The 18472-nt window shown below is 42.3% G+C and overlaps 1 protein-coding gene across 1 annotated transcript in view; it reads right to left on the bottom strand.

Annotated features, from left to right (window-relative positions):
• Positions 1 to 18472, bottom strand: part of fbxl17 (F-box and leucine-rich repeat protein 17) — a 241147-nt gene that overhangs the window by 12200 nt on the left and 210475 nt on the right. The window contains exon 9 of the mRNA XM_061038733.1: positions 7278 to 7420. Coding sequence (XP_060894716.1) covers positions 7278 to 7420 — 143 coding nt within the window. The remainder of the gene's footprint in view (positions 1 to 7277; positions 7421 to 18472) is intronic.

Here is an 18472-nt window from a genome sequence, read left to right as displayed (position 1 = left end):
CCCAACTCTCATTTCCTAAACGAGACTTAAAACGCCTCTTAACTCTTCACCATGCCTCATCGTTGTTTTTCCTCACTCCGAACCTCAGGGCCCTGAACAATTAGGCCCTTGTTTATGTCTGCAAATTGCTGCGCCGTGCCGATCTGTGTAGAGTCCCCGGCAGCTGGATGCACCGGTGGAACGGCCATATTGATTGGGATGTCTGTTCTTTTAACAAGGTCTGTCTGGTTGCTTTATCGGAGGGTGCCGCGGCGCTCATACGTGTCCCCAAAACGCTGCTTTACCTCACTACAGGTAATGGGCGCACTCTTCAAAACTGCTTACACCAAAACATTTCTCAGTGAATTAGCAAATATTCACTCTATTGTTCCCCTTCATCTAATTTAACCTTTATTTCCTCTTTGCTTCTGTCATTTGTTGAATCATTTCTGCTCTTTTTATCCTCATCCCCCCCTTCTTTTTACTTTCTATTCTCCTCCATTACTTTGATAACTCTTACTCTCTCCACCAGCTGTCCCCGAGGGGGCCAACAGCAGTCAGTGTCATTATTTTCCTAGTCCGGTTTCATGCTGACTGTGTGAATTTGCTCTCCTCTCTGTTTCACAACCTGGACTGCCCATTTGTTTTCACTCTAATGAAGTAGCGGATACAAAGAAGGGAGGGGGGGGGGAGGAAGGTAGATGGAGGAAGATGGAGAGGAAGACAAGAGATAAGAAAGGAGGTAAAGGCAGAAGATGAGAAGAAGAAACAATTTGTGCAAGCTGTGAAAACGCTTCTTAAGAAGAAAACATTCCACCGAGACTGAAGAGCATCAAAATCCCCAAAGTGATACATCAAAAAAAGAATGGAGGCTTAACATGTTCACGGAGCAGCCAGGAGGGCCCATCACAGAGAAGAGCAACTTCACACATATAGAAGAACGTGTGACAACACAACACACAGTTAAGTAGTACAGTGATTTACACTCTGACACATTACTGTATATTTGTGCTTCCCATCAGCAGAACTCCAGCTCTTCCATTACAACTATTGAACACATTTTGTATTCTTTAGTTTTTAATATTTTGTGTTATTCTATTTCAGTTCCTTTACAGTAGGAGTAATGCTGTTTAAACACTTTCCACTTGTACTTCTGTGTTTATTGCTTTTTCACAGAATTATCAAGACTGATTTCTTTTGTGTGAAAGTCTACTTGATTCTGATTCAGGGATTGGACACCCTACTTGATTTTGTGGTCTGCCAAAACAGGCCTAAATGTTACAGCATTTAGCATTCAGTGAGTTTTGCTGTGCTCTGTGTCTGCCCCGTCTGAAGAGCAGAATTTTCTTCTATATAGTTCTGGTTTAAGCTTAAAAATAACTTCTGATGCCAGTGGACTGAACTTCACAGCTTTTCAGCATAGCCTGGATTAATAATGACCTTACATTGTGTTTGCAGACGTGTAGAAAGATGCATTCCTCCCACAGAGAAAGACCTTACATTTAACAGCAGTCTCGCAGGGGAGTCTGGGCTTTCCTGAGACACATGTACCGAGCAACAAGGATAAGTTTTTCTGAAGATTGAGACCCTTTTTCCTTGACTCTTTCAGCTGAACGCTTCGAAAGGCTTGCACAGCCGCCGAGCTGAAAGAGGACAAAATGAATTGATTTGATTATTTTTGGGTGAGTCTGGATCAATCGCATTCTTTTTCTCTTGCCAGAACGGGCTGCTTTGGCCCCCGAGGGCAGAGGGGTGTAATCATTTGAGACAGGCGGAGCACGCCATTTGCTCAGGCCTGGAGGGGTCTTGATTTCAATGCTCCATTATGAGCCGTGTTAACAGCAAATAACATAAATTCCTCTCGGAGAACACACACAGCAACATGCAGACATGTTGCATTTGAGCGTGTGTGAACCCACAGAGACAAAAAAGAAACTCCTTCTGACTGACGAGTACAGAGAGAGAGAGAGAGAGAGAAATAGTGTGGGAGAACTGCACACATTCCTTACTTTACAAGCATATATCACACAGCTACAGAGAGTCAAAATAAGAAAATGTCCTCATATCTGTGCTTCTGTTAAGTCTGTTTGTACAGAAAAAAAAGTGGATGCAAAATTCAAACTGAGAAAAGAAATGTATACAGTACGGAAGCCTGTTTGTGTAAACTGTGACGGAGGAAATGGATCCTCTACACTGCTCCACATGAGGAGAGCCAGATGGATCCTGTTAACGGTTCTTAAATGAATTCTACACTTTTCAAAGTCCCATGACATTCAGGTTAGCTGTTGCATTAAAGTTCTCCGCGTTTTGACGATTCCAAACAAATTTACACGGGGGGGCCGAGCTGCGCCGCGAAGACAGTGAGCCGAGTGGGCTGTCCACACTTTGGTTCAAGGTTAGCACAAGACTGTATCCGTCTAAAGACAGCAGGAACCCCCTCTGAGATCTTCCTCCATATCAGTTAGTGGGGGAGGTAGCTTTGTGGGGGAGGAAGGGAAAACAAATTGAGGGATGAAATAAGAGAGACAGAAACAATGATTTATTATAAAAAAGGTGGTTAAGATCTGTAAAGCAGACAGACTGAAGCAGGCTACACACTACAAGATAATCAGGCGGATATTGGGTCCTATACCCCACTTCTAATAAAAATAAGTCCAGGTTGTTTGATGGTCCTAAAGAGTATCTTGCCAGACTTCCCTGTGGTGTGAGGTGTGCGGAGAGTGATCTGACCTGCTTGGAAGGACGTTGTGAGGCCGTGCTGATTTCAAATCATAACTATAAACAACATGTTTGCTATTCATGATCTGATCTTGTGGTATGAGGGGGGGGGGGGGGGGGAGAAGCACACACACACACACACACTCTGTGGATTGTCATGTGAATTAAATGATGGCCAGCTGGGAAGCAAGCTGACGGAAGAAAGGAGACAGCGACCGCAGCAGATCAGTTTTTACAACTCTTTTCATATGTACAGCCCATTCTTACAATGTCTCCACAGCTGCAGAGAGTCTTCTTCTTTCTTTTTTTTTTAATCGCCAATACTTTCTGCCAGTCGTCCGCCATTTTTGTTTATACTCTAAAGCGGCGTTTGACTGACATTTTTGTGAGTTATTACAAAAACCGGACTCTGGTCGGACTCTCCACACACGTCAGGAAACAAACCGTATCATCTTTTCATATTTATTGTCTTGTGTTGGGTCTCTCACTTTTTCAACATCTGTTAAGATTTTAGTGTGGGCCAGACTTTCAGCGAGACCCTAACGGTGATAAAGCTATAAATGTCTGCAGAGGAGATCTGTTTGTTAACATGTTATATCACCATCTCTAATTCCGGCCAGTTTGTTCTGCCTCTGTGTTGTTGTTATTTGTACTAAATTCCTGAAAAAAATACACATCCTGAACGGAAACCAAGCAAAGTCCTTGTAAGGGAAATAATATCACCAGAGTATTTGCAATGTGTCCTGAACACTGTCAACAAAATCACTCCATGCCACAACACACCACTGTGTAGATGTGTATGCAATCATTTATTTTGGCAATGCAAACATTTATAGTCTGTAATTATTTTTGTAGGGGCCACCGTCCGTCAATGACCCCCTCAGCTACAGTACGTTGACTCGGACATTAGCTGCTTGGTGGATAAATATTGAGATGGTTCCTCAAGTGTGCGCTAAACATGTACAGGTTGTTACAGGTCAAGCCAAGAGTGTTAGACCAATTCAAATCAATCAAGCTCAAACGTATGAAAATACCATGCAAATCTAATGGACACAAATTCTTCCACTTAATCGTTTTGCCTAGAATCCTTGTCCTGTTACCAAGAAATGTGACCTTTGATTCTGCCCTTAAACGACCTCCGAGCTCAGCACAAACATGTTTTTCACCTAAGAAGCTGACCTTACATAACGGTCATTTACGCTTTCAAAACCAAGCTGACAAAAGAAAAAAAAAGTAATGAATGCATGGAGAAAGTGTCTGACTTTAAACAGGGGAGACTAAGCAATGCAGCACAGAGACAATTCTAATGTATTTGTCAACACTAAGAAATGAGCTAGGATTTTTTGCTTAGACTTTCATTACATGGGAACCTTGTTGGAGTGAGAGTTATCTCCCAGCCATCTTTCCAGTACAAAATTAAGTGAGAAGATGGGATAAGTTTGCCTCTATTAAAAAAAACACATTTTTGTATTTTATAATATTGATTTGATTCATTTAAAATGTGATATGCAACAAAGATTACAACTCATCTGGAACCAATTCAAAATCTGTACAAACCAAGCAGAAGTCAAAGCATTTCTAATTGGTGCAATATTGCCAGTGGTGCTTTTTAAATGATTTAGTGTATAATTTAATCAGATTTTTATCATGGGACTCGAAAGTCACTTGACTCGTCTCAAGCTAAGAAAAGGCTGCAGGGTTACCAAAAGTTCAAAGCACCAGATCTGAAGAAAAAAAAAAAACCATACAGGATAAAAACAGCCAAATGCCCGTTCAGAGTGACCTTAGTAAAGATATCAAACAGACCCTCATTGTGAGTCGTTCAGGAGAGGCGTGTCAGCTTCAGTTCATGTCTAAATGTGAAGTTACAAATTCTGATTAAAGGTCAGAAAAACAAAAGATTTTTAGTTGGTGTGATGGAAGAACCTGGAGAGCGAAGCCGGAGGGGGCAGGAGGTTTGAAGGAAGGAGGGAGAGAGGAGACAGAGGAGAGGAGGAGGTGAGGAGAAGGCAGCATGGTCACTGCTGCCCCTGGGCCGACTTGTAGATAAACCACAAATATCCCTGGTCCGTCTCTGCGTCTCACCTTTTTACCTCTTTAACTCACTGTGTGGCTCTCGTTTTCTTTGCGACCACGGTAACAACAACCTATTTCTGTTTTATTTGTTTCCCTCTGAGCGAAATTCCTATTACCCCTGCTCGTCCCTCTGACTCCTCCTGAAACCTGACCTCATCTAGTGTAACTCCCTTTTTTCTCTCTACACATAATAAAAAACAACATCAACCAGAATGAAAGGAAAAGTAGCTGCCGCGGGCTGGTCTTTCTTCACCTCGCACGGTCCTATCCAATCCTCTCCAGCACTCCAGGCTCATTCGCAATGCAAACACAATTTTTAGGACACAAAATTGGGCTAAAGGGGGCAAGCATGCGGTGAATTAATTCTGCGATTCAGAGCCGGTAATGTACCTGACCTTGGAAACTGTCAAAATCTTCTCTGTGCTTGATTCACACTCCATTACCACTCTAATAACAGCAATTACAGCTTCATGTAGCCATGTCATCCCCAAATTCCCCCAATCAGAGCAGAGGGAGAATAATTATTTATCTTTCCATACTAAAGGCTAAATAATGAGCGTTAATATCACATCTGAAGAGAAGGGATGAATAGATAAATAGGAGCAGAGGGAGAGGTGAATTTGTTGGTGTTGGAAGGCAGGAGCATTAAAGCGCACGGTGGAGGGAAACTAAGAGAAATTGTTATTCCAGTAAAGATGGAGGTCATTCCAGAGCAGATTTTTTATTAGCATGTCTGCAGATATCGATTGTTGGGTCACTCAGGCAGGAGGGAACTAAATGAAAATGGAATCTAAGTGATCACCTGCGATGTAATGCAGTTTCTCTTTATTACGCCGAGATAAATATGATAGATACGCATTCACGTCCGCAATAACGCGAATTGAACGCACCGCTTCATCACCGAGACCTTACCCACGGGGGTCACTGTCAGACCCTCATACGTTTTAATTTTATTACAGTATAAATAGATAAATATGATACACTGATGTTCTTGTCGCGCTTAACGATCCCCGGGTAGGCATTTTTATCCGAGAAATCCATAGGGTCAACCTGGGGGCCGCGACACACAGATATCCCTGATATTATAATGAAGAAATAAAAATGACGAGTTCCCAACCTGGTGAAAGGGCCTCCTCTATAAGTCAAAAATCTATCCGCCCTCCTCGGCTCCTCTGCCAACTTCTACTCTACTCTTTTTTTTTTTTTACTGCACAGCAGCGGCTTTTAAACTCGTTCAGCCAAAAACCCAAATGTAAAAATTTAGCCCCAATGAGAAAACAAAAGGCTCATTAAAACATACTGTTACACTCACCATATGGAGCCCCATCAGCACTGGGATTACGGCCTGTGTTGTATACCAGCTACAGTACAAGACAACAGGCTGTACAGTTAAAGTACAGACTAAAGTTTCTGGGTTTCACCAGATGCTCACTTTGCCTTCCTTGGCTGCCCTCATCCAAACTCATGTCAGCCTGAATGATCCCTCACTAAGTGGATGCATCTGTGTGGTAGAAGCACTCACTGAACCAATTGGAGAGGCTGGTGGGCTTGTTACCATGGTACTCCCGACTAAATGTGTCTCAATTAGGGAGGTGATTGGACGGCTAAGAGGCCAGAGGAGAGTTTAAGGCTGACACTGGAAAGATCAGCGTCTTAAAGTAGGTTTTGGGTGTGTTATTATGTCACTTTAACTTCTGTAATCACCAAACAGGCTGTCTCAAACATGCATCACACAGACAAACAGGGCACAGGAGGCAGTGCATTAGCTGCTCCACATGCTCTCCTCTGGATTCTGTGCAAATTGGCCAGGTGCCCTAACCTGCGTCTTTATAGGGTTCATGTGTATGTGAATGTGTTTTTGTGTTTTGCACTACAGGTAAGAACAGACAATGAAAAATATGTTGACAGACATTTTGCAAGGAAGAGGTTTTTTTTGAGTGAGAGTGAATTTTTGAAAGTATTATTGTATAATGTTTGATTACTACAGTCATTTTCTGCTTCAAATATGATGAAAATGCAGATTATAAAGATCACAAAACTTTGTAATACTGCCCACTTCTTAAAATGGCAACATATTTGGAATAAAAGGGCATTTAGTGACACCATCATACACATTTCAAGTTGAGCTGTATAAATATAGAGGGGCTGCAACTCATCATTTTTATCATTAATCTGACTTATAAAACATCCCAAATTGTTAACCATGTCCAATATTCTTTCCAAGAGACCATGGTGATGTCTTTAAAGTGGTTTATTTTGTGGGGCCAAGGGTCCACACCTCAAAGATTTTGGATTTGAATTAATATTAATGTCAATCAACAACAATAAATCAATCTTTCAGTTTTTTCCTGTGGACAAAAAATGTTATAATTCAAACTCCTAACATTGTTTTACTCTTCATATTGCAGACATTCTTATTGGCTATGTCTGGAAAGTAGATTCCTTGGAGAGAGAGAGAGAGAGTGTTCCCTGGAAAGCAGACATTCTGTGCTGTGCCTTGTTACCTTGTCACATCTCATGAGGCCCAGGTAGCGCAGGGACTTGCTGCTCTGAGCAATCTGTGTGGCTCCCTGGTCTGTGATGTCCTTACACCAGCCGGCATCCACCGTCTCTATGGTGCTGCTGTACTGGCCTATGGCTATCAGCGCTGTGGACGCAGGAGAAGGACAGACAGAGGGAGGAGGATGAAGGGGGGTAGGGAGGTGAGGAAGGAGCGAGGGGGGGAGAGAAACAAGAAAGGTGTTAGTCTGACAACCTTTTCTCATGCAAATGTGGCAGCGTCGTCCTCCCAGAGAGACGCACAGAAATGCGAGATGAAACCAGGGGCGCGTCGCGTGGCCGGCTGTGACACATAATTCCAATGTTTACACAACACCTTGAAAAAATACCCTCGCACACACACACACCCGGTGAAACACACATGCACAAATCTCACACACTCACAGTGCTCGCTGCAGGATTCATCCATTAGAGGGTTGGCATGAGTCACAGCACTGAAAGGCACTGACACCGTGCCAGGGTAAAGTGTGACTCTATGCCAGTGTATGATTTAATTTTGCTTGGGCGTGTATGTTTGTGTGTGTGTGTGTGTGTGTGTGTGTGTGTGTGTGTGTGTGTGTGTGTGTGTGTGTTAACGGCTGCCAGGGAAGAAACATAGTGCCAGGGTAAAGAGTATCCACCGAAACAAATATCTGTCAGCGTCTGGGGCTTTGTTACACCCAGGGGCATGTGCGCACACACCGTTAACCCCACACATGTCTTTCTATTCAAACTGTCTTTTTATTAAACTGCACAGCTGACAAACACGATGCGGTGAACTCTTCTGTATCACAAATAAAGACGTAGTCAGTCGCACTACCACACAAACACGCACACATAGACTGAACGGTCTTCCTCATCAATCTTTGCCTCGTCAATCGTCGGGCCGACGGAGGAGACCTGTGCTCCCACCAGTCGATTGATAGTGCTGCTTGGCAATCGATTAGCCGGGCCCGGGCTTTGTTCTCCACTCTCTCACAACCATCACTAATGAGAGTGGGAAGAGAGGAGGAGGACGAGGAGGAAGAGGAGGAGGAGGAGGGAGGGATGAGAGAAAGATGAAAGAAGGGAAGGTAAAGACAGAGAAGGCCTTTGACAGCACCTTCAAATACTTACTTAGCCCTGATGTTGTTTTTCTCATTTGGGGAAATCCATTTTAGGTTCAACTTTTTCTTTTTCTTTTTTCACGCAAAAGCTTGTGACCTGAACGTCTTTACTTCAATAAGGAAGAGGAAATTCATCTCCACAAACTTCTTCTTCATGTTAAATCTCTTCCCCTCTCCCCTTTCGTGGTTTTATCGCCAGCACTTTTCCAATAACCTGCACATATTAGAGTTTTTAATAACATTAGACTCGCTGTGGAAGATCGTGTGTATGTATGTGTGTGTGTGTGTGTGTGTGTACATGTATACAAGTGTGTGCTTACAGTGTGGAGCGGGAGCATGTTCCCACAGGAGAAGGGAAATGAATAATCTTATGCTTTTTGAATCAACTGCTGGTATTTAACCCTATTTTCTCCTGTCCAACTGGAGCAGTATAATGTAGAGCCTCCTCCACACACACACACACACACACACACACACACACACACACACACACACACACACACACACACACACACACACACACACACACACACACACACACACACACACACACACACACACACACACACACACACACACACACACACACACACACACACACACACACACACACACACACACAGTACAATCATGCGTAAAGTATGTAACATATGTAATATATAGCTTTGGGCACATGGATTGCTCCACATGTGGTTCTTTTTGTGCTCATGGATGCCATGCATAATGGCACATTACTGCTAAACAGGCAGTAACATGGCTTTGAAGCTGCAGCATGTTTCATGTAAAGCAGCACCATGGGGAAGAGGCTCCATCAGGCCAGATGGGTGAACAGCACACGGAGAAGCCATGTTGGATTTTGATGAGTGCTGACCTGGCAAAGTATCCTAAAAATGGATCTTTTTGTGTGTGAGAGTTGGAAAGACGTGAAATATATGGAAGGTAAATGTAGTGGAATGACTCCCCATCATGTCCCCCCCCCCCCCTCACCCTGTCATGTCATGTCCAATCATGTGACCCCAAATTTGATAACCTGGACTCAGACCTCACCTCTGATGTTAAGACAAACATATTGCTGCTGTTGAACCCTCCCCCCCCTCTCTCTCTCTCCTTTGCAGAGCGTTTGGCAGTCTTCTGAGGAGCATGGGAGATCAAATAAAAGAGGAGTGCTTCATAGTTAACCGAACCGAACAACAGAACTCCCTCTATACTTCCCCTTCACCGACTCTGAGTCCCCTCTTTCTTCCTCTCCAACTTTACTTCTCTCAACCTGACAAAGTGAGGGGATAAAAGCAGACAGGCACCGACCGCAGGGGAATGTAGAACAGGTGCAAGCGAATACGTTGTCCACGCATGTCCTGATTACTGTGCTGCACTCGCCTACAAGCACACAAACTTGAATCTGAATTAGAGGCTTCAAGACTCCATGTAGAAATGTGCAGAACTTTAGATACATAGCTGCATGTCTAAAAAGCAGGACGAATAACCCTAAACATCATTCTGTCAAACTCTACTTGGTCGGATCAATCCTTTGTTGGAGTGAGAAAAGCATTCAGCTGCTTAGGCTTGTTTAGAACTCTATCAACAAGTTCATCTGGTCGCCATTACAGTCTAATATCCCTGTGTGTGTGTGCTCCTCTTCTTTCTCCCTCTGCCTTTGATCCTCTATCAGGGGACTGTAAGTCCTGCTTCTGCAGCTGCTAAATGGAAATTGTTGGATACTACTGCAGAGGAGAGAAACCTTTTACTACAGTCCAACAGTTTTGTTCACCCTGTTAAAGATAGAGACAGCAATTGAAGTGCAGTGCCTATTTTCTAGATAGTGCTAAAATGCTCTCCAAGAGTTTTTTTTGTGCGATAAAATAGTTTATGTGAAAATACATGTTCTTTTCCTTAAAGAGGACATGTTATCCCCCTTTTCCACCTTTTCAAACAGTCCCCTGTGGTCTAAATGAAACATCTGTGCTGTGGTCAAAATATAACATGAATCAAGCACCAGAGGAGGTTTGTGACCCTGTATAAACCAGCTCTCTCAGAACGCTCCGTTTTGGTGTGTGTGTCTCTTTAAATGCTATGAGCCCCCCCTGAGGTTTCCCAGTAGACATCACTCCTTCGCTAGCGAGAATAAAAATGGCGGACCTGCGCAAAAGTTTTGCTCTAGGCTGGGGGTGGAGTCCATGGGTGGAGATATCAGGGGAGGGGAGGGCATTTCTTTTTACCAGAATCCCACTGTGACATCACAACGAGAGCAAATTTGAAACGGAGAATTATTCTCTGTGTTGTATTTTTCACAATATGTCCCCTTTAAGACAGAGTGGATTATATTAGTGAGGCCTCCTCTCATGAACAGTTGCATATGAAAACTATGTACACCCAATATTTTGGCATGTTTAGCCAAATTTTAGCAATAAAATCTACGGTTAACTTCAATGAAATAAATTATCAAAAACATGTTCAGATCCATGTTTCTACATCTGGGGGGAATTTTTTCAAACTGAGTTCTTCTGCTTTCTTGATGCCCTTTGATTGCATTACGCAGCAGCCATTGTTCTGATTTTTTAGCATGCATATTAAATATGCAATCCTCTATGACCTTTTTTTATGAGTAACAGTGAAGCTAGCTTTCTTTTTCTCCCTCATGAGATGACATATGCCTTCCTTGAAGACTGTTCAGACTGTCTACATCATTTCAAACACAGAAAAAGATCAATATTTTGTTTAGCGTGTAAGGGTAGTTGCAATCAACCGGCAACTATTCATCTTTAAATGTGTCCCAAACAAGTTGGAAAATATAAGGTTTTCAAAGACTGTGGCGTGGCGTTGTATGAGGGACCATAGGAGCAGGAAATTGTCTTTCCTGACTGATAATGATTTTCTGTCTGAGAAATAGATGAAGCGATATGCAAGAGAAGTTAAGGTGAAAAGGGGTGCAAGAGTCAGAGGAGAGAAGAGGGGAAAATCCCATTCTGGCAGCAGGAGCTGTGACTGACTGGTGACTACACACTCACAGACGGTAATGAGGACACACTCTGCTGCCCTGCCTGAAAATGGCTTTAGGATCTGCCTCTGTCCGTATGTGTGTGTGTGTGTGTGTGTATACACTTCCCCTTTAGAGTGAAGAAAAGCAGAGAGAGACAGAGATTGACCTTAAATCCTGGATATCATTCATTTTCAGCATGGCCCTTTTTGCCTGTCTTTTGCCAAATCTGTCTTTGGGGGATACGAGTACGTCATAGTATGAGAAACAGGTGGGAATCACATTTAGAAACAATTTCCTTAGTTTAGCTAAGAATCTCCTGGGATACAGGCCAACACATCTGCTTGTCGATCAGTCCTCAAACAACAAATCAATGGAGTGATCAATACAAAGAACATGGAGCATGTTGTTCCCTTAGTCAAGGATATCTCTGTGTTAAAACTATCAGCTATGAACCATCAACCTGATGTGATACAATTACTATATCGCTGGTGCCAAAAATCTATATATATATTATATTTAAAAAAGGCAATTACTAAATCTAGTCACTGCTTCATGACTCCTCAGTGTCGAAGTTAGATGGAAGTTAGTTTGCCAAAGAAGAAGGAGAAGAAGAAGTGAAGCTCTGACTCAGCATTGTGAGTTGTACTCTTCAGGTAGAATGGCCTGCTCTGGCTACCTGTAGGCTCATACACTGGTACACCTTTATATATCAGGCAGTTCTTGGTCTGGTCCCACACTACCAATGCATTTGTATCATGCTGACAGTATTCTTTGCGTTCTTATAACCTTTTTATACTCTCTGTCCCCAACACTGCTACAGTAATTAGGAAGGGCTTTTGGGTATTCTGCGCCCTCAGCCTGGAATCTGTTGCAGAAGGACTTGAAACTCAAGGAGCTGGTGTCCTTAAACATGTTTAGACATGGAAGCAGATTCTATAGGATGACAATGTTTTTAGCTTGACTGCTTAAACTACTGACTCCGAGATTTGACTAAGAGATGGTTCTCTTTAATGCACATTTTAGTGTTTTAGTCAATTGTACTTTGTCTCCCTTTAGCTGTTTGACATATGCACTCCTCAAAATATCTAGATCATTTCAGGAGGACTGCTCCGGATATTCTCCTGACCTGGCTTGTTCACATATCACAGAGGGAGACTATGTGTGTAGATGTTTTATTACATGATTGTCTTGCTGTATATCAGTTATCACAGAATCAGTGTATCAATATTATCGTTATCATGGGCTATGTATCGCATGTCATATCGGGAGTAACCCTGAGAGTCCCACCCCTACTTCCAAACCAGATCTTGCAACACCTCATGTTAGTTTAGCTTCTAATTATTCGTGCTTAATCCCTCCAAACATTAGAGCTGAAGTGTGAGGCAACAGATATCGAGCAAAGGTGAATAATAAAGCAAAAAAAAAAAAAACGAAATCGTTGGTGTTCCATTAACTCCTGCATTATCTCCACACAAAGATTCATAACCTATTACTTTCCCATATCAGGCTCAAGCTGTTATCAAACACCATAAACAGCAGATTTATCCAAACATAGGAGCGGTTCTAAGCTGAGGTAACCACACTCCTAACGGCGGGGTCAGGGGCTGGTCAATCCTGTGATGACCGCAACGTGAGAAGAGACCATCCTTAATCAGCTTATTCTCCTATCTCTCTCCCTGACCTCAGAGCTGCAGGGGTTAAGCATCTTTCACAGGCTTATTAGATATTCACTTATTACATTCTCCTAAATGATGGTGTGCCATTACTGCTATCTTATTTCTCTGAAGCCATCTCCAAGCCTGTCCGCTGAAACCCTATACACCATATTTTAGCCGCTGATGAAGACAGAAGGCTGCGGAAAGAAGTGATGGTATATGGGAAAGATTTACTGATGCAGTGTGTGCAGTGTGTGTGTGTGTGTGTGTAAATGTTTAAATATGGAAAGCAGGGACAACAGAGGGAAAAAAAGGCCTATTAAGGCTGATGTATTCCAGAGAGCACAACTGTCATGTCTAATGTGAAAGACATTCACTCGGTTCTTTGTGTTGTGTTTAAAAACTTGGCCTCAGATTTGCCCTCTTCACTGTGCTGCTGTAGGCCTGAAACCAAATGAAAATCTATTTTCATTTCTCATCCTTGTTAGCTGAAGAAGGGATACAAAAGATGTTTTCTGAGCAGATATTACAATTTGTATTTTTTCCCTCCCACTTCAGCCAACACTCTTGCCAGTACTGGCCTGCATTTCTGCAAGAAAGAGTCCAATGTTCGTTTCAGATCAGCTCCAATTTGAAACTCTTTTTAAAAAAAGAAAAAGTGCATGAATGCCAAGAGAAAAGCAAAAATGAAAGTTAAATCCCTCGTAAAAATGTGTAGGGCTGTTGAGAGGATATTAACTATCGAGCTGTAAGATTTGTCAATACAGTACGTAGCATGATTGTAACTTCTTTACTTCTTCCTCCACCGGGATTAAAAAGGATTAGACATATTTGTTAGCTGATACAAAGAACCCTCTGATATTAGTTCAAATCACAAGTATCACAAGTACAAATTCCTGAATCTCCACTCTGTGTGTATAGAATCTTTTGCTGCTACTTTAATACTGTACAATTTTTGCCTTATTATATATTTCTTTTAAATATTTAGTAATTGAAAAACCCATGATACCTATTTTATTCTATTGTTCCCCCTCTATCTAATACTGTTTTAATCTTATTATGCTTCTCAGGGAGATCATTCACTGTTTTGTTGATATGAAATTTGCAATTTAAGACTTAAATCTTGAAAAATAAAAAATAAATGATATAGGTGGAAAACCTTAGACTGTAAAAAATATGGACGTAGAGTCAGTAACAAACACATTGGTTTCTGAATGGACAGTTTGATGTTTAACGATGGCGTCGCCGTATTGGAAGTGTATCAATTCTCCCCAAAGAATCCATTAATCTATAGCAACAGGCAAAGAGGTGGAGCGGAGGCGGACCTTAAGCCTCCTTACAAACAGCTCCAACACACCCACCTTTCAGTCCCCTAATTACACAAATCTATGAATAATTTAACCCCCCTATATAGTATTAAGCAATTCAGAAATGATCGGTCTGGACCAATCAGCCTCAAGAGGACACTCAAGGAACTGCAGTTTTTGCACTTCTGCATTGGCTTCATTTTTGAACATCCTAGGTTGCCGCTTGGGGACAAAAAACCTGGATGGCTGACATTTTGCTAGTTTAACTGTCATTACATTCTATGATAGTAGTACCCAATGTTTCATTCATTCACTCATTGGTTTATGTCCCATGAGAACTTGCATGAATCCCGTCTTCTTCTTTTTTTTTAAGGAGGGCTGAATGGTATTGGTTCCAGACCAGTGCATCCACTGACTCACTAATAACTGACGCCAGTATGATGTTAAGCTGTATCAGAGGCAATTTCTGGAAAGCCAAATAAAATCAGCAATTTTTATGAGCATTTATGTTAGAACAATGACAGCAAGTAATAAACAGAGAAAAGGGAAACAATATGAGAAATAAAGGGAGGTGTTCATACAGTCCAAGAGTGATCTGTATGTGAAGGCAAAAAGTGGCCTTATCCAAGTGAGGTACTGCAAGTGATGCATATATTTATCACTAAAAGGCTGTTTCACTTACTGAATAAATTCACCATTTTCCACCCAGTTCATGTATGGAGTAGGCTTTCTGTTCTGAAAAGCGCTGTTCACTCAAGTGTTTTTTTCCACAGATGACAAATGGAGGAAAATAGTTTTGAAGTATTTAATGTTCTAGCTTCTGTTTCTGTGAGATTAACATCAACAAATCTGCTAGTTTCTTGCTTGTGATTGAAATGTCTGCTGGTCATCACCATGAGCAAAAACTTTCTCACAGGAGTGTTACCATGGATATAAATACACATGCATTAGCACACATAAATCATGAGTGTCCAAACTGTGTACTGGGCTCTCAATGAGCAGCATGTGGATGTCACTTAAACTCTTTGATGCCCGTTTGACCTGGACGAGCGCCGGCCTCGCCGTCTGATTGATTAACACACTGCTCATCTTCAAAGTGCTCAGACTCAACTGACCGGGGTCACCCACAGTGCCACAACTAATGCAGTAAACAACATACCAAATAAAGCACTTACACGCACAGGAGGCGGGAGTGAAGAGACGCACTGTTGCTTTGGCCTGTGGCGAGCGGAGAATTAACAAGTTAAAAAGCTGTGAGAACCAAAGGAAACTGGAGGAGGCATGTAGACAAGCCCTTTGCTTTGGAGTGGTGAGAAGATCCTGCTGGGCTTCGAAACATGAACTTGATGTGACAAAAACTGAGCTGTATCTTCCAAGTGAGATCCGATATAAAAAAAAGATTTAAAAAAAAAAAAATAAGAAAGAGGAAAAAGAGAGAGGGAAAAAAGAAAAGTAGAGAGAGGCAGAGGTTTGCCAAGGTGACGTTCTTTGCCCTGACATTTCGGGCGAACGCAATCAAAGACCAGGGGAACTGAAATGAGCCAGACTCCACAGAGAGACACAGGAGAGAGGGGGAACAGATTGAGTGTGACACAAGAAGGAGGGAGAGCACTTTATGGTGGGACATGCTCGATCTGGGAAATTAATAAGCCAGAGGGCAGGGAGAAGGGAGTGTGTGTCTGTTTGCACTGAGGGCATGGGCATTTTCACAATCAGCCTCTGATCTGATGTAAACCAGCTGACACACACCGTTTGGAGGCAGCCAGTGCTTAGATGGTTTTTATGTGCCTTTTGGATGTGTGTGCATGTGTGTGTGTGTGTGTGTGTGTGTGTGTGTGAAGGAGAAGGAGGAAGAAACAAGAGGCAATCAGCAGACCCTGAAATGTTAAAGTGGTGAGGTAGAGACAGTGCGACCGAAAAAAAGCGACTTTGATGTTTTATGGAGGTCTAGCATCTGAAAATAATACACTGACACACACACACACACACACACACACACTCAGAGGAAAGAGAGACACACACACGGACTGTTTCAGTAGTTGAAGTGCGATAACCTTGTGGCGAAGATGTTAAGTTTGGAGAAGGAAGATTGGAAAGTTGAGTGAGTGACAGCGAGAGAGAGCAAGAGAGTGAGAGGGAGAGATAGAGAGGGAGAGTGATGGTCGAGGGCAGATAGACTGAGTGAAGGGGTGATAAGGAGAGATGGAGCTATCACAGAGGTGACCTACAACAGGCTTTCCTTCACCGCTGAGAACAAGCACTCGTCAGCCATTCACACACACACACACACACACACACACACACACACATACACATACACACACACACACGGGTCAACAGGACACTTAACAGGTCGACATGATTCATCAGGACTCAATTAGGGCGAACGGGCCGGGGTCTCGGATAGAAGCCGTACATTTTGTTCAATTAAGAGAGAGTTTAATGAATAAATTCCAACATGGGGGATCTCACAATGACAATACTCTGACCCTCTCTACTATAGAATACATTCAGAACTAGTAACCATGAGTCCATGCCTCTCAAGAATGATGTTCACCGCAAACACTCAGGGATAACCAAAGACTGTAAACACTAATGGACGGCGCCTGAGTGACGTCACCCGTCTGTTACAGCAGACGGGATTTGGAAGCTCGTCAGTGGCCGCCACCGTGCTGCAAAAAAATCCTGTCTCAGCCCAACTTTTCAGTCAACCTCATGATAAGCTATGAACTGGAGCTGAGGAGGGTTCTAAGCATCTTGGCAAAACCGTTACACAGTGCCCACCTGTCAATCAAGTCAGCCTCACGCCTAACTATACATAACTAGTGAAGTTCATAAAATCAGAACGAATGCGTTATAAAAAAAATTAACCCCCCCGTAAAGTGTGTGCCCATGAGGAAAATAACTAATCAGACCAATAACATTTTATGCACCAGGCTTTAAACATGTTAATTACTGCTGTAAAAACTGGCCTTTTGAATGGGGTGTGTATGTGACTTGGGGCACTTGGAGTCAGCCTCAAGTGGACCCACGAAGAACTGCAGCTTTTTGCACTCACGCATTGGCTTCATTTTTCAACAACAGAGGTTGCAAGAGGTAAACAAATTATTAGGAGGTTTGTTTTCCAACTTCTATGTTGTATTTTTAAAGCCTGTCGCTGCTGCCACGCTGTAGGTGTCAGACAAAGTATGTTACTGAAACAGCCGTCTATTTTACATTTTCTACAGCAAGAACTCTCAATAAGTGATTCGTGTGAATTTGAAATGAAGGCAGGGTGAGATTTTTCATGAAAAAAGACTACATACATGGAATCTTTTGAAATCGTCACAATGCAAACATTCCTGAGGGGAGCTTTAAACAGATCCTATTTCCCAAACCACAATCTCATGGCATTCATCAGAAAGGAGCCGCTGTGAGCCCATGTTGTTAAAAATGAGGATTTAAAATAATGTCTTTGCCTTGGGTGTAACAAAAAAATGCTGTCACTCTGTATAAAGCTGATTGTGACCTGTGCTAAACTTTGAATAAGAGTTCAGGTGAATAACCGGGCATAGTGATGCATTCTGAATAACAAAAGCAAGGTGTTGTGGTATTTTTGGAACGCAGGCGGTTTCTTCAGGGGGATTTTTTGCGGCTTGGTTTCACAAAGATCTTACATTTTCTGCTGTTAAATCGTTCAATTGTCATTTTTTTTCCCTTTGATTCCAAGACGTTTCCACATTACAAAGAGGCTTATTTTCAGTGAGGGCACAATGGTTTTAGTCACAGCTCAAATTGGGTATAGCCATCCCTCTCTGTCAAGTGCAGGGTTTGGTAGATTTTCACTCACATGTTATTTCATGTCTTCCCTCAATTTCTTCACTCCCTTTTACAAATTTTATATAAACATTTTTATTTTTGGGCTTCCTTCAGTCAGTGATACAGATTAATGACCTTTTGTTATTGGCTGATATGGTTAAGAGTGCTCTGGCTGATCAAAAATATCCGCTTACTAATGGAAATGCAGCAAATTGTAAGCATGATATTGCACAGATTTAGGAATTTTCAAGGGTTATTTCTGGGCTTTTTATGCCTTGATTTAGAGACAGGATAGTGGAACGAGTCAAAAATGGGGGG

Source organism: Labrus mixtus, chromosome 5 (genome assembly GCF_963584025.1).
Source record: "Labrus mixtus chromosome 5, fLabMix1.1, whole genome shotgun sequence".
NCBI lineage: Eukaryota > Metazoa > Chordata > Actinopteri > Labriformes > Labridae > Labrus > Labrus mixtus.
This window is presented reverse-complemented; position numbering and strand designations above follow the sequence as displayed.